This window comes from Pelodiscus sinensis, chromosome 10, assembly GCF_052426305.1.
Source record: "Pelodiscus sinensis isolate ZL-2025 chromosome 10, ASM5242630v1, whole genome shotgun sequence".
In the NCBI taxonomy this organism is placed as follows: domain Eukaryota; kingdom Metazoa; phylum Chordata; order Testudines; family Trionychidae; genus Pelodiscus; species Pelodiscus sinensis.
In genome coordinates, this window is record NC_143061.1 from 53,517,588 (window position 1) to 53,543,418 (window position 25,831).

At 69.1% G+C, this 25,831-nt stretch overlaps 1 protein-coding gene across 1 annotated transcript in view; it reads right to left on the reverse strand.

Moving 5' to 3' along the window:
- Positions 1 to 5,112: 5,112 nt before the first annotated feature.
- The window catches only part of PFKL (phosphofructokinase, liver type), a 32,051-nt gene continuing 11,332 nt past the window's right edge, over positions 5,113 to 25,831 (reverse strand). Inside the window, exons 3-22 of the mRNA XM_075937309.2 lie at positions 24,710 to 24,787; positions 21,304 to 21,493; positions 20,133 to 20,298; positions 19,909 to 19,953; positions 19,242 to 19,350; positions 18,567 to 18,662; positions 17,749 to 17,841; positions 17,155 to 17,280; positions 16,489 to 16,553; positions 16,135 to 16,198; positions 14,375 to 14,521; positions 14,020 to 14,090; positions 13,410 to 13,497; positions 12,266 to 12,418; positions 11,484 to 11,648; positions 9,893 to 9,954; positions 9,007 to 9,118; positions 7,090 to 7,189; positions 6,547 to 6,652; positions 5,113 to 6,124 (exon numbers count right to left, since the gene is read on the reverse strand). Of these exons, the coding sequence (XP_075793424.1) occupies positions 5,977 to 6,124; positions 6,547 to 6,652; positions 7,090 to 7,189; positions 9,007 to 9,118; positions 9,893 to 9,954; positions 11,484 to 11,648; positions 12,266 to 12,418; positions 13,410 to 13,497; positions 14,020 to 14,090; positions 14,375 to 14,521; positions 16,135 to 16,198; positions 16,489 to 16,553; positions 17,155 to 17,280; positions 17,749 to 17,841; positions 18,567 to 18,662; positions 19,242 to 19,350; positions 19,909 to 19,953; positions 20,133 to 20,298; positions 21,304 to 21,493; positions 24,710 to 24,787 (2,184 nt within the window). The 3' untranslated portion in view covers positions 5,113 to 5,976. The remainder of the gene's footprint in view (positions 6,125 to 6,546; positions 6,653 to 7,089; positions 7,190 to 9,006; positions 9,119 to 9,892; positions 9,955 to 11,483; positions 11,649 to 12,265; positions 12,419 to 13,409; positions 13,498 to 14,019; positions 14,091 to 14,374; positions 14,522 to 16,134; positions 16,199 to 16,488; positions 16,554 to 17,154; positions 17,281 to 17,748; positions 17,842 to 18,566; positions 18,663 to 19,241; positions 19,351 to 19,908; positions 19,954 to 20,132; positions 20,299 to 21,303; positions 21,494 to 24,709; positions 24,788 to 25,831) is intronic.

The following is a 25,831-nucleotide window of genomic DNA, read 5'->3' on the forward strand; positions in this document are numbered from 1 at the left end:
AAGAGGGTGGAATTGCTCGGCTGAAGAGGCCGAATTGGAAGAGGGCAGAACTGTGCTGCCCTCGGGGGGGGGGGGGTCTGTCCAGCCCGGCGGGTGCTAGCTTGGAACGGGGTTGAGCGGAGGGACTGCTAAACATCCCGGCAGCCTTGGCTCTGCCCCACACGCCCGTGTCGCCAGCTCCCCCTGCGGCTGCGAATAGCACACGCACCGTTACCCGTGCAGGGCCGGCCCGTTGTGATCACGAGTCGCGGTCCAGGCCGCGGAGGAACGCAAGTGAGACGTCAGCCACGACGGGATGCTGAGCGGCTTGCGGGCTAGCCGAACACCTGCCGTGTGGGCTGCTCCGCGGCGCCCTGCCCACAGCCCTCGGGTCAGGGCCTCAGTACCGCCCCTCTGCACAACCCACGGAGCGCTCCCTGGCACGCGGCCCATTAGCGTGGCCTTGGGATGGGGGAACGGGTTGACCTTGCTAAATTAGGGGGCTGATTCTCACTGGGTTCGGGGGAGAGCGGCCCCTACACCCATTCAGAGAGCTAGGCCTGGCACGCTCTGCCCTCAGCGCCAGTCGCCTGCTGCCCTCTCTCCTGCGCAGCGTTTCTCAGTCTCGCCTGTCCGGCCTGCGCGGCGGAGATCAGTTCTGGGGGGCTCCCGGGAGCCAGAGGAAGGGGCAGGATTCATGCCCCGTCAAGGGACGCCATTGTCGTTAGCCTCCCAAAAGCTTCAGCTCCCCTTCTCGAGTACTGCTGTTCCCAGCCCCGCCCCGCGGTCACGGAGCTTGTCAGGAAACCAAAGCCCTCGGCTCTGCAGTGATGTTTCCAGCCAGCCGCCCTTTCCAGCTAGCCGCCCTGCACTGCGCGGCCACTTTGTCCCAGCACGCGGCTGGCCGGGGAGGGGCTGGGGGTACTGCCAGCTCGGAGGGGCCTGATCCGCAGAGTGCTCTGCGGGAACGGACTGGCCAGCGCTCTGCAGCACGTGACGCCCTGGCTGTGCGCTGCGTCCAAAAGGCCCTGGAACGGGTTGTGCCGAGAGGGCTCCTCTCCAGGGTGTGCCAGGAGGCTGACTGGTGCGTGGGGACTAATGCACTGGCCTCTCTCCTGCCTGGCTCAGCCAGCAGGTGACGCGATGCTCCAGCTTTGCTTCACTCCCCTAAGTTCCCCTCCCCGGCAGCACGTAGCGGGAACGGGGCAAGCGAGCAGGCCTGGCCTCTGGCTCTGCCGTGCGGCCTCAGAGCTCTCAAGTGAGGGGCCTGTGAGTTGTAGAAAGAGCTGAACGAGCGTGTCCAGCCCTGTGCCCGCAGCTCAGAGCGAGCGCTGGGAACGCGGGGCCCTCCTGAGAACGCGGAAGGGTTAGAAACCCGCCGTACGGTGTCGGACGCCAGGCGCTCAGGCCGCGTCGTGTCACCGGGGCGGCTGGGGGCCTGCGCACAATCTGTGAGTGGCTGCACGAGGAGCAAACACTCGTTCACGGAGCAGAGAACGGTCTTAACCCCCGCAGGCTGGAAGCAGATGCCGAAGTGCACCTTGTTCCTCAGCTGCGTTTAACGGGCGTCAGCGCCTGGAGCGATTGACGAAGGGCCGCGGTGGGTACGGGCATTGGCCGTGGACAAACCCAGACGATGGTTTTGTCAAAGCTCTGCTCTAGTTCAAATGGGAATTCAGTCCGGGCAGCCCTAGAGCCGGCCTTACACCGCAGGGTTGATCGGCGGCCTTGGATTTTACTAAGCTGTGTTGATGCTAAACGTTTGGGGAAGGGATTCTCTCCCCGGGGGCTGGGAACAGCCTGGTCTGGGGGGCTGTCTAGGAGCTACAGTCTAAATGGGATCGTATTGATCCGAGAGCTTCAGGACAAATGCTGCGGTGATGGGAGGGGCTGACAGGAGGTGAGGGGCAGCCCTACCCAGCGCGGATCTCTCCAATTCCTGGGGCACATTGGCAGGCCTGCTCCTGGGTGATGGCCACAAAACAACCTGGCTCTGAATTGTGCCCCTAGCTCGTACTCGAAGCGGGTGACGTGGCGGGGATGCCGGCAGGTTCCTGTCCCTTGGGCGCACGAGCAGGCTGGGGCAGTGACTCCGAGGCGGGCCGGCATACAGGCGCTGTGCCTGCCCCTGCCCCAGCCGCCCCAAGGGGCTCAGGCTGTGCAGGGCTTGTGGCAGCTGCAGGCCAGCGCATGCCCCAGCTGCCAGCACTAGCTAAGAGCGGCCAGAGCAGGCCCTCACAGGCTAGTTTTGCTGGGAGAGGCGTTGGCGTGCCGGGTCCAGCCGGCGTTGGGACTCTCGGGCGCGCCTGCGTGTCGATCGCAGCGCTTACACATTTGCTGGGCTTGTGACCTCCACGCGTGAAACACCAGTGTGCTCACGAGCGCTCCCTGCTGCCCAGAGACGCCCCCCAGGCCCTGGGAAACACCCAAGGGCAAAAGCCTTTGTGGGTTCTTCTCTCCACCCGCCCGGTGAAACCTGCCCCATCACCGGGCACGCGGGGAAGGGACCGCAGAGCCCGGAGAGGACACCGTCGTTTCGGCTGTTTGAGCGCTGCGGGGCCAGAGATCCCCACCCGGAATTGACGGGTGGCTGCAGCTGCCCCTCGGGTACCTCGCGGGGGTGCCATTTGCTTGCCTTAGCTGTAAATAGCTCGCCTGGCTCTCCCCACTGAGCCGTTAGCTCCCGTTTCGGGTTGGCGAGAGGCCTGCTCTTTGGCGGGGAGCTCGGGAGCCGACCCGGCTGGGGTAAGACTAGGAACAGCCGGAACACGGCTGCTGTGTGGCCTTGGGCACCGCGCCCTCTCGCCTGGGTGGGGGGCCGGTCTGGGCCGCCGTGGGGACGCCAGAGCGCGCGCTGCTTGGGGAGCTAGTTCCAGACCACACCGCCTGCGGTCGGCACTCAGGGCTGCGAGCCGGGACGGCGCTGACCTCGTCCTGCCAGCCACGGGGAGCCACGCAGGGCACCCCTTCATGGCCTGGCATAGCCCCTGCCCCCACCTTGCCTCAGTTTCCCTTTGAGTCCTCCAGGCATAACGTCCAGCGAAGTGGCTGAAGTCGTGGTGCCCCTCCCTTGGGATCCAGTCCATCCTGTGGCACCTGGCTCCCTGGAGAACCCCCCTGTCCCCCTTAAATTCAGGGTTTCCCAGCCCTCCTTCCAGGGGCTCCAGCTGTAAGTTCTCACCCCTCAGATCCAGGGGCTCGCTGCCCTCCGGCCGGGGGCTGGTGGGTTCATGCAGCTCAGAAACTCCCCCTGCCTGGCTCAGGAGCCTCCTGTTGTCACCCACTGAACCCCGCCCTTGGGCCCCCGCAGGTGGGGCTAATAACCCAGCCCCCAGGCAGCAGCAGCTTTGCCCCCCTCCTGCCCTACAAGACACCTGTGGGGGGGCAGGTCCTGGCGAGCCCCAGGGGACTGTCGGTGGCTCTGTGGAGGGGGGTCCTGGCGAGCCCCAGGGGACTGTCGGTGGCTCTGTGGAGGGGGGTCCTGGCGAGCCCCAGGGGACTGTCGGTGGCTCTGGGGGGGGGGTCCTGACGAGCCCCAGGGGACTGTCCGTGGCTCTGGGGGGGGGGGTGGGGGGGGGGGGTCCTGGCGAGCCCCAGGGGACTGTCCGTGGCTCTGGGGGGGGGGTGGGGCCCCAGGGGGGGGGGGGGGGGTCCTGGCGAGCCCCAGGGGACTGTCCGTGGCTCTGGGGGGGGTCCTGGCGAGCCCCAGGGGACTGTCCGTGGCTCTGGGGGGGGTCCTGGCGAGCCCCAGGGGACTGTCCGTGGCTCTGGGGGGGGGGGGGGGGTGCAGGGACCAGCTCACCTTGGCTACGGGCGTGGCAGGTGGCGTTACAGAAAAGCCCTCGCTTGGGGTGTCGCTGAGGCCGGCCCTCCGCCTCGTGCCCCACTCGGTGACAGCTGGACAACCCGGCCCATCACTGGGAGACTGGCCCATGGAGGTTGCTCTGGGGAGCTACAGCTAATTCCAGCCCATTTTGAGAGTGGGCGGAGGCCACGTGGGCGTTGCTGTTCAGTGGGGCTGGAGCCCTCCGCCCAGAGCAGGGCCCGGGGGTGGCTGGAAGAACCACGGCGCGTCTGGGTGGGGCAGCTCCATGCGGCTGGCCTAGTCCCACCCGCCGGGGCAGGAAGGCTGGAACGGAGCCGCCTCGTTCCTGCCCACGGGCGCCCCCTCCGGCCGCCACCTGTCCAGGGTCAGAGCAGGTTGGGGGCTCCCGGATCTCGTGTCCCAGGGCCCCATGGCCTCCGGCTCCTGCCCTTCCCCAGGGGGCTGGGGCCCGGCTCCTGCCAGCTCCTTTCACAGGCCTCCAGCGCCAGAGGCGCCTTCCCCTTCACAAGCAGCCCTGGTGGAGCCTGGCGCCCAGGCCGTGTGAACAGGGGCAGGCTGGGGCCCCGGCCAGCCCAGGATTCCCAGAGCCCCCTCCGTTCCCGTCCCTCCCCACCGGGCAATGGGGCAGCACCAGCTCAGGCTCCTCCCTTGCCCGTGTGGCCCCCGGTACGTGCCCTGCAGACGGGCAGGGCCGGGCGCCTGGGCCCCTCTCCTCTCACCGTCCTCACCCGCAGCCTCGCCCACACGGCCCCGTTCTCCTCGTTAGCCACCCTCACTAATTGTGCTCCCTCCCGGCTAGGCCAGCCCAGGCCTCCAGAGGGTGCCCGTTCCACCCACAGCTACGCCCTCCATTTCACTTGGCCCCGGCCCCTCAGCCACGCTCCCCTGGGGCACTCGTCCCGTACTCCACCCCCGCAGCCCGGGGCTGCCCTCTCCCCCTCGGCCCATCCTGGCCCGCGGTGCAGAGCGCCCGACTCGCGCTGAGAGAAGGCCCGAGGCAGGGAGCAGGGACGCTGGCTCCGAACTGCGTGGGCAGATGCAGGCAGCCGACCCGTGGCCTGGCCCGGGATTTCCTGTGGCACCCAGTGAGCCCCCGCCCTGCCGAGGCCACGCTGGGTGGGGTTCTGCGGCTGGGAGGCCAGACGGACGAGAACACCCCCGCACAGGGAGTAAACCAGGGATGGGCCAGGGGCCCCCACTACAAGCTACAGCCTCTCCTCTCCCGCCTTCAGCGCCACGGAGGTGCCTGGCGAGCCACGGGCCGGTGCTCCCGCCGCCAGCAGGGGCACACCACGGTCCAGACACGGTTTGGGTTCAGCGGGTTTATCGGGAGACACAAGCAGACAGCACGAGGGACTGCACAGAGCGCCGGGACGCGGCCCAGCCTGCGCAGGGGTGGCTACATGCGGTGGCTACCCCACCCCGGGCACGCCGCTCGAGCAGGGGCCAGGGTGGGGCACGGGAAACAGCAGCAAGGGCCGGGAAGGGAGTGTAGCACCTTGTGCTAGAGCCAGCTCCGGAGAGCAAGAGGCCAAGCACTCGTGGGGAACGGTCTCGGGCGCCCGCCGCACACTGGAGCCGGCTGGTGCTCGGGGAAGACTCCGGCTGCCGGGAGGAAGTGCATTTGGCACGGGCGGCTGGGGGAGCGGGCCGGTGAGCCGGACGGGAGATGTTCTTGGGTGCCTGCGTGCTGGCTGGAGCACCCGCGGGGACCCAGCCCTCACCCCGCTCCCAGGTCCTCGGGGGCGACAGCCTGGGCCACGCGTGAACCGCGGAATCGTTCCGGAGACACGAAATACTGGGAGCAAAATGCGTGTGGGAGCCCGAAGATCGGCCCTGCCCGGACGAGGGGAGTGCGCGCCTCTTCCACGCGCCGCCGGGAGCCTCGCACGCCCCACCCCCACCAAACCCAGGGGAGTTAGGCACCTGCAGACCTCCCAGGGTCTGGCCTCAGAGCTGGCTGAGAACCAGGCCCTGGAAGGGGGCTCTAGCCAGGCACCAAACTGGAGGCCCCCGACCCAGCAGCAGGCCCGGCCCCAGAGCCCAGCCCCGGGGAGGGAGGGAGGTTGGAGGGGGGTGGAGTGTGAGCGGCTCCGGAGCCGATTGTCGTTCCCAGAAGGTGGGAGATCCTGGCAGGCTGCCTCCGGCCCGGCGCAGGGCAGAGGGCGGGGCTAGAAGCCCTTCTCGATGCTGAGGGTGCGCCGGGTGACGTGCTCCATCTTGCCGGCCACGTACTCCGTCAGGCTGATCTGGTAGTTGGCCAGCATCTTCAGCATGAGGCGCAGGTTCAGCCACCACTGGTCCTGCGGCAGCCTGTGCCTGGGGGGAGGCAGGGGAGAGATCGGACTGCGCCCACCCGCCGGCCGGCAGCTACACCCCCACGCGCCCAGCTACACCCGGCAGACACAAACATGCCCTCTCCCACACAGCCCCGCCCACACACACACACCTGGCAGACAGCCCGCCCCCCCACACAGCCGGCAGACACACCCCCGCACACACACACACGCCTTTTCCAGCCCACGGGACGCGTGTCGGAGGGAAATGCCAAACCAAACCCTGCCAGGCCAGGCTGGAAGTGCCCGGCGGGTGGCACGCAGGCGAGTGGGGAGCCAGAGGGCAGTGGCGGCAGGCAGGAAGGGGACAGGGAGCCTTGCGCCAGCTCCGACCGAGCCGCCCGCGCCCCAGGCCAGCCCCGGCCCTGCTGCCAGAGAGCCAGGCCCTCCCCACGCGGGACTTACTCAAAGTCGGTGACTTTCTTGAGCTCGGTCACGGGGCTGAAGGCCACCACCTTCTTGCGGAGCCCGATGACGCAGGCCGAGTCGGCCGAGTTGGCGAAGACGCGCCCTGCGGGCACAGGCGGGCGTGAGCAGCACCCGGACACAGCCACGGGGGGGGGGGGGGTCCGGGATAGCCCAGCCGCCCCACTCGGCGAGGGGGGGGAGCGGGCTCACAGCCCCTGTGCCGCTCCCAGGGCGGTATCGCTGGCCATGGCCCTGCCCCGGAGACCCGGCAGCAGCACAGCAGAGCGGGGGCGACCCTGGGACAGCCGGGGGGGCAGAGCCCCAGAGGAGGGGAGCACAGCGCCTCCTGAGCTGGCCCAGCGCCAAGCCCAGCTCCTCCCGGGCAGACGGGCAGCTCAGCACAGGCCACGACTGGGGGCCTCTGCCCCCCTTTCGGCCCCAGGCAGGCTGGCAAAGCACCCGGCCGTTTGGGGGGGCCAGCTGCCCAGGGCTGGTGTCTCAGCACATGCTGCCCCCGCACCCCCCGGCCCGCGCCCCTACCCTTGCGATACGCCTGCCCCAGCTTCTCCGACATCCACAGCACGGCCTTGACGCCCAGCTTGGTGCCGTAGTTCCGGTCGAAGGGGGTCGGGGCGCCGCCCTGCAGGGGGAGAGGGCGGCCCAGGGCGGGCGATGAAGGCAGGAAGAAGGGGGCTGGTGGCAGTTCCCGGGCAGGGAGGGGGCAGGCGTCCATCTCTCCCTGCGCCCCACCCCGCGGGCCCTACGGCACCTCCAGCCCCGGGCACAGCATGCGAGGGGGGGGGGGGAGCGGAGGGGGCCCGGCCCTGCTCAGGCGTGGTGGCAGCACGCTAGAGAGGAGGGGAGAGGAGAGAAGGGGGCCTGGCCTGGCTCGGCCCAGGCGCGGTGGCAGCACACGAGAGGAGAGGGGTGGGGGAAGGGAGCGGAGGGGGCCCGGCCCGGCCCAGGCATGGTGGCGGCACGCTAGAGGGGAGAGGAGAGGAGAGGAGGGGGCCTGGCCCAGCCCGGCCCAGGTGCGGCGGCGGCATGCGAGAGGAGAGGGGTAGGGGAGGGGAGTGGAAGGGGCCCGGCCCAGCCCAGGTGTGGCAGCGGCACGTGAGAGGGGAGGGGAGAGGGAGGGGAGCGGAGGGGGCCCGGCCCGGCGGCATGCGAGAGGAGAGGGGGAGGGGAGCGGAGGGGCCCGGTGGCGGCGGCATGCGAGAGGAGATGGGGAGGGGAGCGGAGGGGCCCGGTGGCAGCGGCATGCGAGAGGAGAGGGGGAGGGGAGCGGAGGGGGCCCGGCCCGGGCGTGGCGGCGGCATGCGAGAGGAGAGGGGGAGGGGAGCGGAGGGGGCCCGGCCCGGCCGCGGCAGCAAGTGAGAGGAGAGGGGGAGGGGAGCGGAGGGGGTCCGGCCCAGGCGCGGCGGCGGCATGCGAGAGGAGAGGGGGAGGGGAGCGGAGGGGGCCCGGCCCGGTGGCGGCAGCAAGTGAGAGGAGAGGGGGAGGGGAGCGGAGGGGGCCCGGCCCAGCGGCGGCGGCATGTGAGAGGAGAGGGGAAGGGGAGCGGAGGGGGCCCGGCCCAGGCGCGGCGGCAAGTGAGAGGAGAGGGGGAGGGGAGCGGAGGGGGCCCGGCCCGGCGGCGGCAGCAAGTGAGAGGAGAGGGGGAGGGGAGCGGAGGGGGCCCGGCCCGGCGGCGGCAGCAAGTGAGAGGAGAGGGGGAGGGGAGCGGAGGGGCCCGGCCCGGCGGCGGCAGCAAGTGAGAGGAGAGGGGGAGGGGAGCGGAGGGGGCCCGGCCCGGCGGCGGCGGCACGCAAGAGGAGAGGGGGAGGGGAGCGGAGGGGCCCGGCCCGGGCGCGGCGGCGGCATGTGAGAGGAGAGGGGGAGGGGAGCGGAGGGGGCCTAGCCTGGCGGCGGCAGCAAGTGAGAGGAGAGGGGGAGGGGAGCGGAGGGGCCCGGCCCAGCGGCGGCGGCAGCAAGTGAGAGGAGAGGGGGAGGGGAGCGGAGGGGCCCGGCCCGGGCGCGGCGGCGGCATGCGAGAGGAGAGGGGGAGGGGAGCGGAGGGGCCCGGCCTGGGCGCAGCGGTGGCATGCGAGAGGAGAGGGGGAGGGGAGCGGAGGGGGCCCGGCCCGGCGGCGGCATGCGAGAGGAGAGGGGGAGGGGAGCGGAGGGGGCCCGGCCCGGCGGCGGCATGCGAGAGGAGAGGGGGAGGGGAGCGGAGGGGCCCGGCCCGGCGGCGGCGGCATGCGAGAGGAGAGGGGGAGGGGAGCGGAGGGGGCCCGGCCCGGCGGCGGCATGCGAGAGGAGAGGGGGAGGGGAGCGGAGGGGGCCCGGCCCGGCGGCGGCGGCATGCGAGAGGAGAGGGGGAGGGGAGCGGAGGGGGCCCGGCCCGGCGGCGGCAGCAAGTGAGAGGAGAGGGGGAGGGGAGCGGAGGGGCCCGGCCCGGGCGCGGCGGCGGCCTACCTGCTGCAGGTGCCCCAGCACGTTGATGCGGCAGTCGAAGACGCCGCGCCCCTCGGAGGAGTACAGGTTGTAGAGGAACTCGGTGGTGTAGTGCTCATGGCATTTCTCGTTGCTGGGGGCAAGGGGGCGCCTTAGCCTCCCGGAGCCCCAGCCCGGCCTGGTCACCGCCCCTGGCACCGTCCGGGGTGCCAAGCCCGGCAGGGCCCCACCCCCCGCCGCGGGTGTTAGTGATGAGAGGCCTGCGGGGCCTCCCTCGCTCCCTCCCTGTGGGGCACTGGCCCTGCCACACCTAAGGCAGCTCTCGCGGGGCCTGGCTGCACCTGGCTCACCGGCGCGGCGCTGCTGAGTGACACAACATGGTGGCTGCTCCCCGCGGTGCCTCTGCCGGGCCGGAGAGAGTCACCGCTCTGCCCCCGCCACAGGGAGCCACGCCCACCACTGGCCCCACCCCATGGCAGAGCCCCACCCCATCACTGACCCCGCCCCACAAGGGAGCCACGCCCACCATTGGCCCTGCCCCACAAGGGAGCCACGCCCACCATTGGCCCTGCCCCACAAGGGAGCCACGCCCACCATTGGCCCCGCCCCACCACTGACCCCATCCCATGGCAGAGCCCCACCCCACCAGTGGCCCCGCCCCCGCCGCTCTCACTTCTCAGCCCTGTTTGCTCTCCCCACTCCGCCGCCTTCCCCCACACCGGGCCCCAGTTCACCCCAGCACCCCCGCTCACGTCCCTCCCACTCGGTACCCGCTCAGCAGGGAAAGGGCAGCCCCACTCGCCCCTCCCCGCGCACGGTGGGGCTGAGGCTCCGTTCTGTGCTGGCGCCCCGGGCGTGCTGCGGGGGCCGGCGGGCGGCCGCGTGGAGGAGCCCCGGGCCGACTCACCGGAGCACCAGGCCCCTCTGAATGTCAGTCTTCATCTTCTCCGTCAAGTGCTCGACGTTGGCCTGCAAGACAGACACGGGGCGGGTAGTCCTGCCCCCGGCCGCCCCCCCGCCATCGCCCACAGCCGCCCGCCCTCCCTGCTCTCCTCCGGCAGCCTGCCCTCGGGCTGGGGAGGAGGCCGACCCCACGGGGCATCTCCCGAGCCCAGCCTCAGAGCCGCCCCGAGCGAGCGAGCCTCGGCCGGCCCTGGGGATCCTGCAGGCGCCAGGGATCAGTCCACGTGCTCCCTGGCTGAGCTGCATCGGCAGGGCCCGTGGGGACTGTTTCCTCGCCTCCCCGGAGGCCTCCCCGCCCCTCCCCCTCTGCCACAGGGACCCCGGAGCCCGCGCTCGCAGCGGCATCAGAGCGGCCAGACTGGGGCAGAGCAAAGGCCCATCCAGCCCAGCGTCCTGTCTGCCCACAGCGGCCAAAGCCAGGTGCCCCAGAGGGAGGGAACAGAACAGAGAATCATCCAGTGATCCCTCCCGTCGCCCATTCCCAGCCTCTGACAGAGGCCAGGGACACCAACCCTGCCCAGCCTGGCTAAGAAATATTGCTGGACCCAACCTCCATGAATGTATCTAGTTCTTTTTTGACCCCTGTTAAAGTCCTGGTCTTCACAACATCCTGTGGCAAGGAGTTCCACAGATTGACTGTGGGCTGCGTGAAGAAAAACATCCTTTGGTTTGTTTTAAACTTGCTCCCTATTCATTTCATTGGGTCACCCCTAGTTCTTGTGTTCTAGGAAGGAATAAAGACTCTTCTTTAGTCACTTTCTCCACACCAGTCATGATTTCATAGACCTCGATCTTATCCCCCCTAGTCTCCTCTTTTCTAAGCTGAAAAGTCCCCGTCTTTTGAATCTCTCTTCACATGGGACCTGTGCCAAACCCCTCCGCATTTCTGTCGCCCTTTTCTGAACCTTTGCCAACACCGAGCTCTTTCTCGAGATGCGGCGACCACACCTGGCTTTAGACAGGGCAATACGATATTCGCTTCCCTTTCCGAAAGCTTCCCACCCGTGTTTGCTGGTTGGGCGGCCGCAGCGCATGGGGGGGATGATTCCGGGAACCCCGCAAGGACTCCAAGCCAGCGGCCCGTCCTCCGGGCAGCAGTTCCGAGCCTCTGCCATTGGCCTTCTGGGAATCCAGCCCTCGCGTTAGGCCATGCAAGGAGCTGTTCCCCTTCCCCTGTGACCTCGTGCTCCTGGGGCCCAGGGATCCATGTCAGAGCCCCCGGCCCACGTTGCGCCCTTCCTGCCCCTCATCCACAACAGACGCCCTCCCCCAATTCCCTGCAGCTTTGCTCTCCTTGACGAGTAAGGCAGGGGTGGCAGCTTACTCTCCCCCGGAACCACCCCTACCCCTCCTCCTTTTCACGATGCTGCTGCCAATTACCGACTGGCGCTGCGGTGGCCCCAAACGCCCGAAGGGAAGGCCAGGGCGAAGCCGCCTGCCGCACGCTCCTCCCGCTGCTGTACGTCAGCTCCCCCGGGGGCCCCGCTCCGCACAGAGCTGGGTGCATCCCCGCGGGGGCCAGGGCGCGCGCTCACCTTCAGGTCGTGAATGGTGAAAGGATCCTCGTAGACGTAGGCGGCGTCGGCGCCCACGGCGATGCCGGTCACGGTCGACAGGTACCCGCAGTAGCCCCCCATGGTCTCCACGATGAAGACGCGGCGCTTGGTGCCGGAGGCCGACTGCTTGATGCGGTCACAGCTCTGCGCCGGGGGGACGAGAGGGGGCTCGGGAACGCCGGCGGCACCACGGGGGCCCGCAGGGGACCCCTAGGCCTGAGCATCCCCGACGGGAGCCAGCCCCTCGCCCGCCGCCCCTGCGTCACAGGAGCACTCGGCCGCTGAGCGGCTGCTCGGAGCCAGGGCGGCTCGGTGCGGGGGGCCCTGCTGTCCGGCCGGGGGGCACTGGGCGAGGCCCAGGCTGGGCTGAGGAAGGCCTGGGTCTGTCCGGGGTGGCACCTTTGGGGGCTGGCACGGCAGGGGGCTGAGCGGCGAGCACCCAGCCAGGGCGGGGAAGGCAGGGGCTGCGGACGCTGGCCCCGGCAGGAGCAGCACTCCATGGGGGGCCCCCCAGCCAGGGGGCCGTGGGGTGACCCGTGCTGGAAATGCAGCCGGAAAGCGGCTCCTTCCCCGGGCCGAAGGGCTGCAGGGCTGTGCCCACGGCCACCGCTGGGCTGGGCATTTGCTGGGGGCGGGACAGCGACCGGAGCAGGGGCCCAAGGGCGCCGGTGACAGCCCCTCTGGCCCCAGGGCGCTGGCTCGCCAGCAAGCCCGGCCTGGGGCCCAGCCCCACAGCACCCGCCCCGCGCTGCCTCACCCACCTCCATGGCAGCATTGACGGCCGTGTCGCAGCCCAGGCTGAAGTCGGTGCCGGGCACGTTGTTGCTGATGGTGGCCGGGATGACGCACATGACGATGCAGAGCTCCTCGTACTGCCCACGGGCCTCGACCAGCTGCAGCACCCCCTCGTAGGCCTGCAGGGGGCAGCACGAGCCGCATCGTCACACCCCAGACGGCTCGCCTCTCTGCCCCCCCCCCCCCCGCAGCCCGGCGCCCAAAGCAGCCCCCAAACAGCCTGTCAGCCCTCCGGCTGGCTCCCTGTTCTGTGCGTGCAGCCCCGAGTGCGGCGGGGTGGTGGGATCCCGGGCACTCCCGTAATAGCAGCAGCGTCCCAGCCGAGCCACCGGCTTTCCCTGTGGGGCCTGCCAACCGCGAATCCCACCGCTGACACCAGCACTCCGGAAAGCTCATGCGTCTGTACCATGCGGCTGTGGCTTGGGGAATGGGTCAGCGCAGAACCGATTTACCAGTTCCCACTCCGTGCGCACCGATTTACCTGGCGGCTGTCCCATTCCCCCCGCCCTGGCTGTGACAGGACCCTCCGCTCGGGGGAAGCCCCGTAGCACAGAGGCCGGCAGCCGAGGAGGCACCTGTTCCCCAGCCGGCTGCAGGGGGTGGGGCGGAAGCAGGAAGGACCCAAGACAAAAGGCATCTCCAAGAGGGGACCCCAGAAGGCCAAGAGCTGCTCTGAGCCGGGGGGGTAGGGGGGACGACTCTGCGGGTGGGAGTGAAGTGCAGGGGCAGCTTTGCCCAGGTCTCTGTCTTAGAAATTCCCCAGCAAAGTCTCTAGGCTCCTTGCTCCGGGAAGGGTTCAGCTGGACACTGAGGGGGAGCTCCGGGGAGGGTGTCCTGGAGGGACTGTGCTGTCTTGGGGGGCCAGGAAGCTGCTCCAACAGCCCCCTGCTTTAGACGTGGCACCAGCAAGCGGTGGGGGAGCCTGCCAAGAGGGGGGCTGCAGCCAGGTGACTGGAGCGCCCGGCAGCCCCCCAGGCCCACGTCTCGCCTGGCGCCGGGCCCGTGTGAAGGCATTCGGCCTTTCAGCTCGGGAGGGGAGGGGGCGTTCTCCCTGGAACACACGTCACGCAAAATAACCGCCCGGCCACCGGGGCCAGCCGCCTCGCCCACCTCAAAGCCGCCCACGACGAGCAGGCCGTGGATGTTGAACTTCCGCACGTTCTCCACGATCTTCTCCAGGCAGGTCTTGGGAAGAGTCCTGTGAAGCCAAGCAAGGGGCAGCTGAGCACAGCACGGCCCCCACGCCGGCCCTCGGAACCCCCTGCCCCCAGGGACAGGCACCGGAGCGTCACCCGGCCGGGCCGGGGAGAGAAATCCCGCCCTGCCCCAGTCACGAGCGCTCGGCTGGCACGGGCTGGGAGTGGGCGCCGGGGGAGGGATCCCTGGGTGGTTCCCTGTTCTGGTTACTCCTCCGGGGCGCCTGGTCTTGGCCGCTGGGGGCCGACAGGACGCGGGGCCAGACGGACCCTTGGCCTGGCCGTTCTGCTCTAGCTCAGCCAGGAGCCGTGGGCTGGCGCAGGTCCCCCCGGGTGACGTTCCCCGGCCTGCACGACGCTGGGGGCCACGCTCCACGCTCCCACGGGGCTGCCCGCGATTGGGCTGGGGCGCCCCAGAGTGTCCGGGGACGCGTGGGGCCAGCCCTGCTCGCAGCGGTCCTGGCGCTCGGCCCCCGGCTCTCTGCTCCTGCCCCCTCCCAGCCCCGCCCTCTGGTCGCACTTACCGCTTGGTGCCCAGCATGGACCCGCCGCGCCCCAGCCAGCCGGCGACGTCGTGCCAGCCCACCTCGCGGATCTGCAGGGAGCAACGTCGTGACCACAGGCCGGCCCCTCCCGTTCGCTCCCAGCCCGCCCGCCGGCCACCCCCGTCAGCCGATCCCCGGCTCCGAGCAGCGAGAAGGGGGCGGGTGGCATTTGGCTGCTTACGCGCCCATTGGCCGGGGCCCGCTGATGGCCCGGTGGCCCGGCCTACACCCGCCAGGGCTGTTCCCACGAGGCCGTGGCCTGCAATGAGTGTCGGGGCGGTGTCCCAGAGCCCCCCGCCGCCGTCACCCCACCCCGTCACGCGGAGAGGTCTACCTGGCCCTTGGCCAAGCCTTCAAAGCCATCGTTCGCCACGTAGACCGTGTGGCCCTGGGAGATGCCGATGCGCACGGCCGAGCGCACCGCCGCGTTCATGCCGGCCGCCGGCGCGCCCACGTTTAGGATGGCCAGGCCGAACGGCGTCTGTGGGGAGGGAGGCAAACAGCACCAGTCGGTACACGGCGCTGCCCGCCACGCACCAGCCACGCGCCAGCGGAGTGCCACGCAACCGCCCAGCCCCGTCACCTTGGCCACGTCAGCGGAGCACTACGCAGCCGCCCGGCCACATCACCCCGCAACGTCAGCAACACCCCACACAACCGCCCGGCCACATCACCCCGCAACGTCAGCAACACCCCACACAACCGCTCGGCCTTGTCACCCCGGCCACGTCAGCAACACCCCACACAACCGCTCGGCCTTGTCACCCTGGCCACGTCAGCGGAGCGCCACGCAGCAGCCTGGCCACGTCAGCAAAGCCCCACACAACCACTCAGCCCTGTCACCCCGGCCACGTCAGCGAAGCCCCACACAACCGCTCGGCCTTGTCACCCTGGCCACATCAGCGGAGCGCCACGCAGCAGCCTGGCCATGTCAGCAAAGCCCCACGCAACCACTCAGCCGTGTCTCCCTGGCCACGTCAGCGGAGCCCCACATAGCTGCCTGGCCCCGTCATCCCGGCCACGTCAGCGGAGCGCCACGCAGCAGCCTGGCCACGTCAGCAAAGCCCCACACAACCACTCGGCCGTGTCTCCCTGGCCACGTCAGCAAAGCCCCACACAACCGCTCAGCCCTGTCACCCCGGCCACGTCAGTGGAGCCCTACGCAGGTGCCCAGTCACGTCACCCCGGCCACATCAGCAGAGCACCATGCAACCTCCCGGCCCCATCACGCCGGCCACGTCAGCAGAGCCCCACGCAACCGCCTGGCCCTGGGACACACGGCCGTGCAGCTCCAGGGATTGTTGCAACCACGAGTTCTCTGGACCGGAGGGGGCGCTGACCCCCGGCAGCACCAGGAGCAGTGCGGCCGTGAGCTGCCCCTTCACCGGCTCCCCACTGGCCCCCTGCCACGTGGGCAGGTGTGGAAGGGGGCCCCATGGCGAGCAGAGTTGGCTGCTGACGCTCTGCTGAGCCTGGGGAGCGCCCGGCACACGTGGCTCCCCTCCCCCACCCGCCCCTCCAAGGACCACGCGCTGCTCGTGACAGCCCGCATGCCCCCTATCCCCCCCTCCCCCCGGAGAGATCTCCATCGCTCTCATCAGGAGGGCTCCCCCACTGCAAAGCGACCTGCCTCCTGGTGCTTTGGGGGGGGGGGAGAGAGAGCAGGGCGGTGGGTGTGCTGATGCCCCCAGGTAGGATGTGTGCACACAGTGGGTGTGTGTACGCACAAGTGGTGGTGTCTGTGCAGACGTACTGGTGCACAGGGGTGAGTGCACTGCTGTGTGTGTGCGCGCACGTGCGCATACACCAGTGGCTGTGTCCATGCAGACATATTGGTGCACGCAGGCGAGTGTACCAGTGGGAGCATGCAGCTGGGTGTGTGTACGCACGAGTGGCTGTCAGTGCAGACGTACTGGTGCACACGGGTGGGTGCACTGCTGTGTGCGATGTCTGGGCACACAGTGGGTGTGCGCAGGTGGCTGTGCGGGTGGGCGTGTCCGGGTGCACGAGGGGTACCTCTCTTTCCTAAGCTAGCAGGCTCTGCCCGACGCGCCCCGCGAGCCCCAGTGCCCTCTGCACCGCCTCCCCCCTTACCTTCCGCTGGGTCGTCTTCTGGTGCGCCAGGAGCTTGTAAATGTTCCAGTTGTTCTCAAAGCTCCTGGGGGGAGAACGCGGGATGAGCCGGTCGCCCCGCACCCCGAGCGGGACCCACCCGGCGAGGCAGGGGGACTTCACTGGGAAAGGGGAAAGGACTGGAGGTGAGAAAGCCTCTCCCACCACGCCCGATGCACAGCTCCGATCCCCCTGGAGCAGCTGGAGGCAGGGGCGAGCGGGAGAGGGGCTACTGGCCCTGCTAAGCCCACCCCGCCTCCCCCAGCGCTCAGTCCCCTGAAACGAGGGAGCGACGCTCGACCCCAGGAACTGCTGCTCCGCCCATCCGGGCCTCACCTCCCCCGGAGCTGAATGGCCTCTTCGAACCGCTTCTCGTCCATCGCCTTCTGCACGTCCTTGGTCTGCGGGACAGAGAGGGAGGGAGGCGTCAGAGAGGAGGTTGCACGCGGCAGCGGGAGGCCACTGGCCGATTCCCTGTGGGGAATCCTGAGCCCGGCGAGGGACAAACAGGCCTGCTCACGCCAGCACAAGGCCGCAGAGTCACAGAGACCCGGGCTCCGGACAGCAGCCGAAGGGCGGTTCAGGTTGGACCTCCCATGGCTGGCCCCCTCGGGGCCTGACCAGCTGGAGTGTGCTGGACCAAAGTGGTCAGTTCTGGTCCCCCCGTCCGGCTCTGCTCCCTGGCCACTGGTCCTCCTGCCGCGCCCGACGCCCGGCCACCGGGGCTCTCTGGCCCAGGGACATCGGAAGTCCCATTGGACCACGGACGCTGCTGGACCCGAGTCCCAGTTTTCAGAGGTTCACCCTGTACCGGGACGTGAAATTGCCAGACCCTGGGGCTCAAGGTGTCCGAGCTAATGCCACCCCCCAGCAGGCCCGTGCGGAGACCCCCAGATCCCTCCGTTTGGGCCGGACTCCTGCCCTGGGTGTGTCTGTCCTGTGCCACAGCAGAGCACGGCGGCCACAGGCAGCTGCTCACCCGGAGCCGCCCCGCGTACTCACCACCTGGACGCACTCCATGAGGGGCAGGCGGACGGACTGGTTCCCGGAGAGGCTCACCACGCAGGCGGGCGTGTCCGGCGTGGCCTCCAGCAGCGCCATCACGGCTTCCATCCCCATCTTACTGCTCTGCGGGGGCACGGGGACCTGGTGAGAGGCCACGCCCCACGGCTCACGCCCGCCGGTCAGACAGCCGTGCTAGCGGGGCGCCTGGCACGGACCCGCCAGCGTCGCAAGAGCGTGGCCACGCCGGGCTGCCACGGACACCCCACCGCGACCATCCCAGCGAGCGTGCCCCCGCCCCAACACACCAGGGACAGGCGCTGCTGGGCGCCGGGTGGGCTCGGCGGGCTGCCTCCCTCGTTTTGGCGAGCGGGGCCCAGAGGGTCACTCGGTTATTTAAGATTAGGGCAGTTAGCGGCTCGGGGGAGGACACTCCCTGGGGGCAGGGAACGCCCCGGCCTGGCTTCTGTGCCCCGGGATCAAGCACCCACCGATGCCGCGCTCGGGTCAGCAAGCCCCCTTCCTCGCCATTGAGCCGGCATTTCCCCCCCGGCCGAGGCCCCGGCCCCCGCGCCGCCAAACACTGGCACCCACCAGCACGCGATCGAAGGCCGAGGGCGTCCCGCCGCGCTGCACGTGCCCCAGAACCGTCACCCGGGTGTCGAAGCCGAGGCGCTGCACGACCAGCTGTTTGCAGACAAAAGAGAGCAGGTGGGTTCCAGGCCCCGCCCAGCCCGCACCCCCCAGCACCCCCCAGCCCGCACCCCCCAGCACCTCCCAGCCCTCGCCTGGCCCGCACCCCCCAGCACCTCCCAGCCCCCGCCCGCCCTCACCCCCCAGCACCTCCCAGCCCCCGCCCGGCCCGCACCCCCCAGCACCCCCCAGCCCCCGCCTGGCCCGCACCCCCCAGCACCTCCCAGCCCCCGCCTGGCCCACACCCCCCAGCACCTCCCAGCCCCCGCCTGGCCCGCACCCCCCAGCACCTCCCAGCCCCCGCCTGGCCCACACCCCCCAGCACCTCCCAGCCCCCGCCTGGCCCACACCCCCCAGCACCTCCCAGCCCCCGCCTGGCCCGCACCCCCCAGCACCTCCCAGCCCCCGCCTGGCCCGCACCCCCCAGCACCTCCCAGCCCCCGCCTGGCCCACACCCCCCAGCACCTCCCAGCCCCCGCCTGGCCCACACCACCCAGCACCTCCCAGCCCCCGCCTGGCCCACACCCCCCAGCACCTCCCAGCCCCCGCCTGGCCCACACCACCCAGCACCTCCCAGCCCCCGCCTGGCCCACACCACCCAGCACCTCCCAGCCCCCGCCTGGCCCACACCACCCAGCACCTCCCAGCCCCCGCCTGGCCCACACCCCCCAGCACCTCCCAGCCTCCGCGTGGCCCGCGCCCCCCAGCGTCCCTCTTACATCCTTCACGTAGCCGGAGGTGATGGGCTTGCCGTGCCTGTCAATGGCGCCTTCGGCGATGATGATGATGTTGAGCCGGGATCCTCTGCTGCGCGTCTGCGCCGAGAAAGACAAAGCCGAGCTTAACCGGTGCCGGCTGGAGCAGGCAGACTCCGGGGGGGGGGGGGGTCCCCCCTCCATGCTCAGCGCTGCTCATCGGCTCCCCGCAGCCGGGGTCGCCGCACCCTCCGCAGAGGCTGGGGGCTCCGGCAGTCCTGTTCCCCTGGGGCCGTCGCCCCACCACAATGACCAAGGCTGCTCGTCAAGGAAACAGCCCCTGGTGCAAGCTAATGAGGACGCCGGGCTGCACACACGCGCGTGGGGCCCTCGTGGGCAGCCCCCCGGCACGGTTCCCAGCACGAGGGGACAGACGGCCCGGCCCGGCCGAGCACCGCGCCGCGCCGCGTCAGCCGCGCCCACACGCGCCTTCCCGAGCCCTGCGCCGCCGCCTGCTCCCCCGGCTTGGAACCGAATCGGGCAACGTCGACAGGCTCTGGCTCCGCACCGCGGCGTCTCCTCGGAAAGGGGGGCGGGTCCCAACTCTGCCCCTTCCGGGAAGCAGGGCGCCAGGCGGCGGGGAGGGACAGAAGCTGCCCGAGGAGAGGAAACGGGCGGGCCGGCGCTGGCGGCACTCACCTCCCCCAGCCTCTCGCACATGAAATCCTCCCAGCCGTCCTCGGGCGGGGCCTCGGGGATGAAGAGCCAGTCGGCGCCCGAGGCCAGGGCGGACACCAGCGCCAGGTACCTGGAGGGCAGAGCCCGGTGAGCAGTGCGGCCGCCAGGCCCACAGCCGCAGGGCTGGAGGGAAAAGCCGTGGCCTGGGATGGACGCGTGTCCCAACCTCGGGACAAGCACGAGCCGGCCTGTCTGTGGCGGCACTGGGCCGAGCCAGGAGAGCGTTCGCCTTGGGCCGGCCCGCGCCCGCTGCTAGTCGCCACAGAGCGAGCAGCACCTCCCTTCCGCCACAGCGAGCCACCGCCTGGCTCCCCTGGCCGCAGCCTTCGCTCCACCGGCCCCAGGGCGCGCCACTCCTCCAACGAACCGGCTCAGCGGGACCCAGGAGGGGGCGGAGCCTATGCTGAGGGGCGGGACCCTTCCCTGCCACCGTGTGACCGATGGAATGTTCCACTCGCTCCACGGTCACCCTTGGCCCATACAGCGCAGACCGCCCGTTGCCCTCAGCAGCGCTTCCTCCACTCCTACCCGCCACCCATCCCACCCCCGCCCCCAGCACCCCCAGCAATCACCCCCCCTCCTCCCCCGATCCCAGACAGCCACCCTCGCCCCCAAGGGCCCTCCTTACCCACAGTGCCTGCCCATCACCTCCAGCACGAAGGTCCGCTGGTGGCTGCAAAGAGCAGGGAGGCAGGTCAGAGTTTGGGGCGCAGTCGTGCTGCTAGGTCGAGCGTCTCAGTTCAGTCAGCAGAAGCCCCGCAGGGCGTGGGCGCGAGGGGGGGGCGCGCCGTGTCCCCGTGCTGGGGGGCACGTCCTGCGACAGGGAGCCGCCCGCGAGGGACGCCTGCTCACCTCTGGGCCGTGGTGGTGATGGCGTCGATCACCTCCATGATGCGGTGCAGCGCGGAGTCCGTGCCGATGGTCATGTCCGTGCCGCAGAAGTCGTTGTCGATGGAGCCCACCAGGCCGACGATGTTCAGGTGGCAGTACTTCTTAGCCACGTCCTCCGTGATCTTCCCTGCGGGAACCCGAGAGTCCGATCGGTTACACGGTACGTGAACTGCGCCAGCCCGGCCCATCCCTAGCAGCGACCCGCTCCCGGGCCTCCTCGCAGAGCAAGACACGGCCCCAGCTCCGGGGGAGAGCGGGCTGATAGATGGAGCTCCCTCCGCTCTGCCGGAACGGTGTCCACAGGACCAGCCGCTGTCCTGAGTCTTGCAAGCAGATTGCTGCAGAAAAGCCGGAAGCCGCTGCCCAGCCCGGAACCGGAGCGGGAGAAAAGCAGAGCTGCCAGCTGGCGGTAAGGAGAGTGACTCAAAACCCTGCCTAGACTGGGGGTAATTCCCTGGCGATTGGCCCCGTGAGCCTGTCAGACCACCGCCACGAGCTCGCCCGCCTCCGTCCTGGACGCGTTCCCGGCTAGCCCCTTTCCGACTGGTGTTCGGACGCCAGGCCCACCCGCCCCTGCGCCCGCACGGGACTTGGAGAGAGAGAGACATGCTTGTCCTCTGCTCCAAGACACAATTCTTCATTTTCTGTAAGTAGGGTAAAGGCTGGGTAGCTTCGTTAGGTTTTATTGTTTTAGGGGTTGGGTACGGGAGCTGAGATCTGGCACCGCTTAAGAGATGTCTGGCCTTTCTTTGTAACTAAGTTCTAGCCCATGGTGTAATTCCTCCAGGAGTATATTTTGTACCTTTCCCTCTGATCCTTACGCTTGAAACAGGAATATTGTTGTAATAATAAAAGTTTTCTCCTTCCTTTTTATTAACCTGGCATTGGTTACTGTGTGCCCTGATTTTTAGAATAGGGGTGAGATTCCCAAATGATCTTTCCCCTGATTTCTATATCAACATTCGGGTGGTGGCAGCGGAAGTTTTATTCCCAGGATCTAGGTTTTTAAGGTTTTGGGGGAGGTTGTATACCAAAGCCTGGTAGATAAGGCTTTGGGGTACACTTGCTGGCCCCCACTTCTGCATTTATCACGCCAGAGTGGGGAAGGAGCCATGACAGGGGGCTCGCGTACCGCTTTTCACCAGCTCCTCCAGCAGGCCGCCCCACTCCGTGCGGAAGATGTCGGCCCCCGTGAGGCTGCCGTCGCCGCCGATGACGCACAGGTTGGTGATGCCGTGCTGCACCAGGTTGTGGGCCGCCAGCAGGCGCCCCTCCCGCGTGGTGAAGGCTTTGCAGCGGGCGCTGCCGATGATGGTGCCGCCCTGCAAACGACAGAAGGAGGCGAGAGAGGAAACGAGCAGCCGGAGCAGCAGGGGAGGGGGGCCGGGGGCCCGGCGGGCGAGAACCGTATTCCAGCCCGTGGCCCCGTTGGCCGTGGGGAGCCCCGTGCTGACGAGGCTGCGGCTTCCCGGCTAGCGGCCCCTCCGCTGCGCGCCGTGGGGCCCGCGAGCAATGCAGCTGTTTCCACCCAGCCTCCTGCGCTCTGCTGGCAAGCTGCCACCTCTCCCCCCGCCGGGTCCGTCTCCTCTGTCCCAGGGCAGAACGCGCCGGGGCCGCCTTAACGGTTCTGCTGAACGACCTCGCCGCCCGCCCCGTCCATTGGCTGGCAGCCCTGCTCTCCGACCCCGACGAGGCTGCTCCGCGGGGTGGGCCTCAGGCCCCAGCTCTCTCAGCCTCTTGGCAGCCAGGCCGGCCTCAGGCATTTCCTCGGGCGCTGGTGGCAAGCCGAGCCCGAAGGCCTGTCCTGCCGGCTGCCCCAAGGGAGCTAACCTGCCGCCCGGCCCTCCGTTCGGGAGCCTCCCGGCACGGGCAGCCATGGGAACTTACGCTCCGCCGGGCACCTGGCCCCTGGCCCGCAGAGACTGCCGGCTTCGTACTGGGTCCCAGCCTGGCACACGCCTGGCTCCTGCTGCGTTCGGGGGCATGTCCCGGCTCGGAGCCTGCCTGCTCCCAGCTGGCATTTCCCACAGGGGTTTGCTCCAGTGCGGCCGAGCGACTGCTTTTCCCCCGCCGGCCCGGCCACGTGGCTCCAGGCCCTGAGCAAGGGAAGGGTTAGGAGCTGGCAGCCTCCCCCTCTTGACCCACACTCCTGGCAGCATGGGCGGCAGCTCCCAGGTCAGCCGAGCCCCACGGCGGCAAAACTCCTGGCCGTGCAAGAGGGGGGTCGGAGGAGGGAAGAGAAGAGAGGCAGAAAGAGACCGTTTCCGGAGCTCGCCCTCACGGCTGCATTACGGCCCTGGGAGGGCTAGGCGCGAAGGGGGCAGACGCGCCAGGTCCCGCGGGCAGACGCCCACGCGACCTCCCTATCCCCTCCTCTGGAGCCGGGCTGCAGGGTCAGGCCCCGGGACGGGCGGCCTGCCAAGCGAAGCCAGGCGAGGCATGCTGAGTGCCGGGCGGGGCGGGGCGGCACACAGGCGAGGGGCATGCAGCACCGGCGATTACCTGTGGGCAGGGAGACACGCTGCTCAACCCAGGGGAGCGGCTAGAGGCAGAGAGGAGAAAACACAAGAGAAGGGTTGAAAGAGCTCGGGGGCCCGAGGGACGCTCCCGGGGGCCGGCACAAGCTCGCTGGTCTTGGCCTGGCTACACCGCAAGTGCAGTCTCCTTGGGCGCCCGGCAGATCCCCACGGGGCCAGCAGGGCGAGGTCCACACGTGGCAGAACAAGCCGGTGTTTCCAAGGCAGAGTCTGTCCCACTGAAGCCCTTCCCCTTACACACAGGCTAAGCCTGCTTCAGGCCCCTCCGCCCCCTCACACCGGGCCACGGCAGAACCAGGCTGCTCCCATGCGGCAGCTGAGCCATGCGGCCACGTGCTCGCAAAGAGCCATGCCGCCGGCAGCACGGATCGGCCGCAGCTTTCCACGGTGCACGGCTGTGATCAGCCCCGGCTGGCTGGGGTAGGCAGGGCCGACAAGGGCCCCTCGAGCGAGCAGCAATTGGACTCTAAGGAGAGAAACTGCCGACCGACTGACTGACCGACTGACTGTGACAGACTGAGACTGACCGACCGACGGACCGACTGTGACAGACTGAGACTGACCGACCGACCGACTGTGACTGAGACTGACCGACCGACCGAGACTGACTGACCGACCGACTGAGACTGACCGACCGACCGACCGACCGACCGTGACTGAGACTGACCGACCGACCGTGACTGAGACCAACCGACTGTGACTGTGACTGAGACTGACCGATCGACCGACTGTGACTGAGACTGAGACTGACCGACCGACTGTGACTGAGACTGAGACTGAGACCAACCGACTGTGACTGTGACTGAGACTGACCGACCGACCGACTGTGACTGAGACCAACCGACTGTGACTGAGACTGACCACTTCCTTGTTCCTGTCGCGGACGGTCCAGCCCCTCTCGCCCGTCTTTCTAGCCGGGCTGCGACGCCGCTCTCAGCTCCCTCGGCTGGCGCCCCGGCCCATGGACATTAGCACCGCCCGCTGACGCCGGCGCAGCCTGCCTGCTTTCAGGAGAGCCACGCTGATTTGGGCCGGGGCCTGGTAAAGCCTGTGGAACTCCAACGCCTCAGAAACCAGTGGGAGGCAAGACGGAGTTAGGTGCCTGGAAGATTTCACAGCGGGCCAAGCCAGTCCGCAGCAAAGCCAGGGAGCATGCAGACGCAGCAGCCCACGAACTTCACGGCAAAACACAGAGCCAGTGCACAGCTCCAAGCCTCGGCCGTCACGCCGGAAAGCAGCAAGGGCCCAAACCCAGCGCCTGGTCCCGTTCCAGCTGGGAGCCCATCTACAGAACAAACTCTCTGTGGCAGGGCCCGGGGCCCGCTTCGCCAACCTCGGCAGTTCCCACTTGGGGTGTAGCTGGGCCCTCACCTCGTGCTCACCATGAGAATGAGAGGAGCAAATGGCGAACCAGTAAGCATCAGCCTTACTGAGTGATGCTCACTGGTTACCCAGCCTCCAAGGCCCGGTTCTGTACCAAGAGGGACAGAGAAAGGCTCCCTGCCTCGGGAAAGGGGTACACACAGACATGGACCCCGCAGGCAGGCCGCTAGCCGGCTTCACGGAGCATCACCTCAGAGATGGCCCCCGCTCGCTGGAGGAAACGGGCCCAGCTAATCGCTGTTTCTCCAGCCTTGCGCTGCTGGATGGTTTACACCGATCTTCCCTCCCTGCTCCCCAAAAGCCTTTCCCCACACTGCCCCTGCTAGCCATGGACGGAGCACACTCAGCGACGTCTCCACAGCATGGCCAGCGACACCCAGTCGTAAAGCCGAGCTCAGCACCCTGGGCGTGAGCGCCGCGAAGCCGGGAGCACAAGGCCGCATCTCGCCTGGATTCGACGGGATTCCCGCGCCACTTCAGAAACCTGTCTCCAGCGCTGGCCCGCCCCGAGCAGAGGACACGGCCACACAGGGCGGACACACCAGCGACGCACGGAAGCTGCACGGTTAAATGTGACGGCACGAGGGGACTTTAGACTCACAAGAGGCGACCTCTTACCAGCTGGATGATGTTGGAGACGCTCAGCCAGTTCGCTTGCTTGATGTTCTCGCCTCCTTCCACCAGCCCCTCATAGCCCTGAGACGGGGAAGCAGAGGCAGAAGTGAGAGGACCGCGCCCATTCCCGGGGCTCTGGGCCTGGGCAAGGGACCAGCGAGGAGGGAGCCCAGGGAGTCTGTGGAACAGGTGCGTGGCAGGGCCGCAGGGAACCCGTCTGGGTTCGGGCACTTGGAAATCCCTCACTCAGCCAGCGAGCACCTCCCGGTGGGCAGAAACACGGCGGAGGGACATGGTTTTTAGCCAGCTGCCCCTCTCCCTGCTCTTCCCTTCCCTGACTGTCTCCTCAGGGCGTACGGGGCAGGGAAACCCGCACGTCTCACCGTGCACGTGGGGGACAGATGCCAGCGTCGTACTATTTCGAAACCAGGCACCCCCAACAGGAGTGCCAGAACCTCCTCTGCCCTGCCCAGTCCCCCTCTGCCCACGTCCTCCCCCAAGCGCCCCCCATTGCTCCTTCCCCCATGGCTCACTGCTCTTCACCTCTCCCCCTCGGAGACGCGCCGGGGGGCTGCAGCCCCACAGGCAGTGGGCCCAGCTGAGATGGGACTGGCACGGGGATGACCCGGCCCCTTCCCCACCGGCAGTAACCAGACTTTTGGTGTCCGGACACCGCCAGGCCCTTTGCGACCGACGCTCCGGCTGCAAACTGGGCACCTGGCCACCGTAGCGGGGGAAAGAGAAGAGAGTTCGACCATTTCTCATAAAGCGCGAGAGGCCAGCCCCGTGGCCCGTGTAAAGCCAACGGAGCCAAACCCACGGCGCTGTGCCACGGTCCCACAGAGGCCTGGCCCCACACGTGTCCGTGGCCCAGCGGCGGGAAGCCCCTCGAGAGCCAGGAGAGCCAACGGTGAGCCGCACAGAATGCTCCCGAGCCACAGGCCAGCGGGGAGAGGCCCTGGCTGCCAGGACAGCGGCTCCCCTCAGCACGCCCGCATCGAAGGAACGGAACAACGCCCGGGACACATCCCACAGCCTCCCGTCGGCCCGGCCCCCCGGCCGTGAGCCCTCCAAGCAGCTAGCGTCTAACCCAGCTCCCCCAGGCAGGCGTGGGGGGCTGACAGA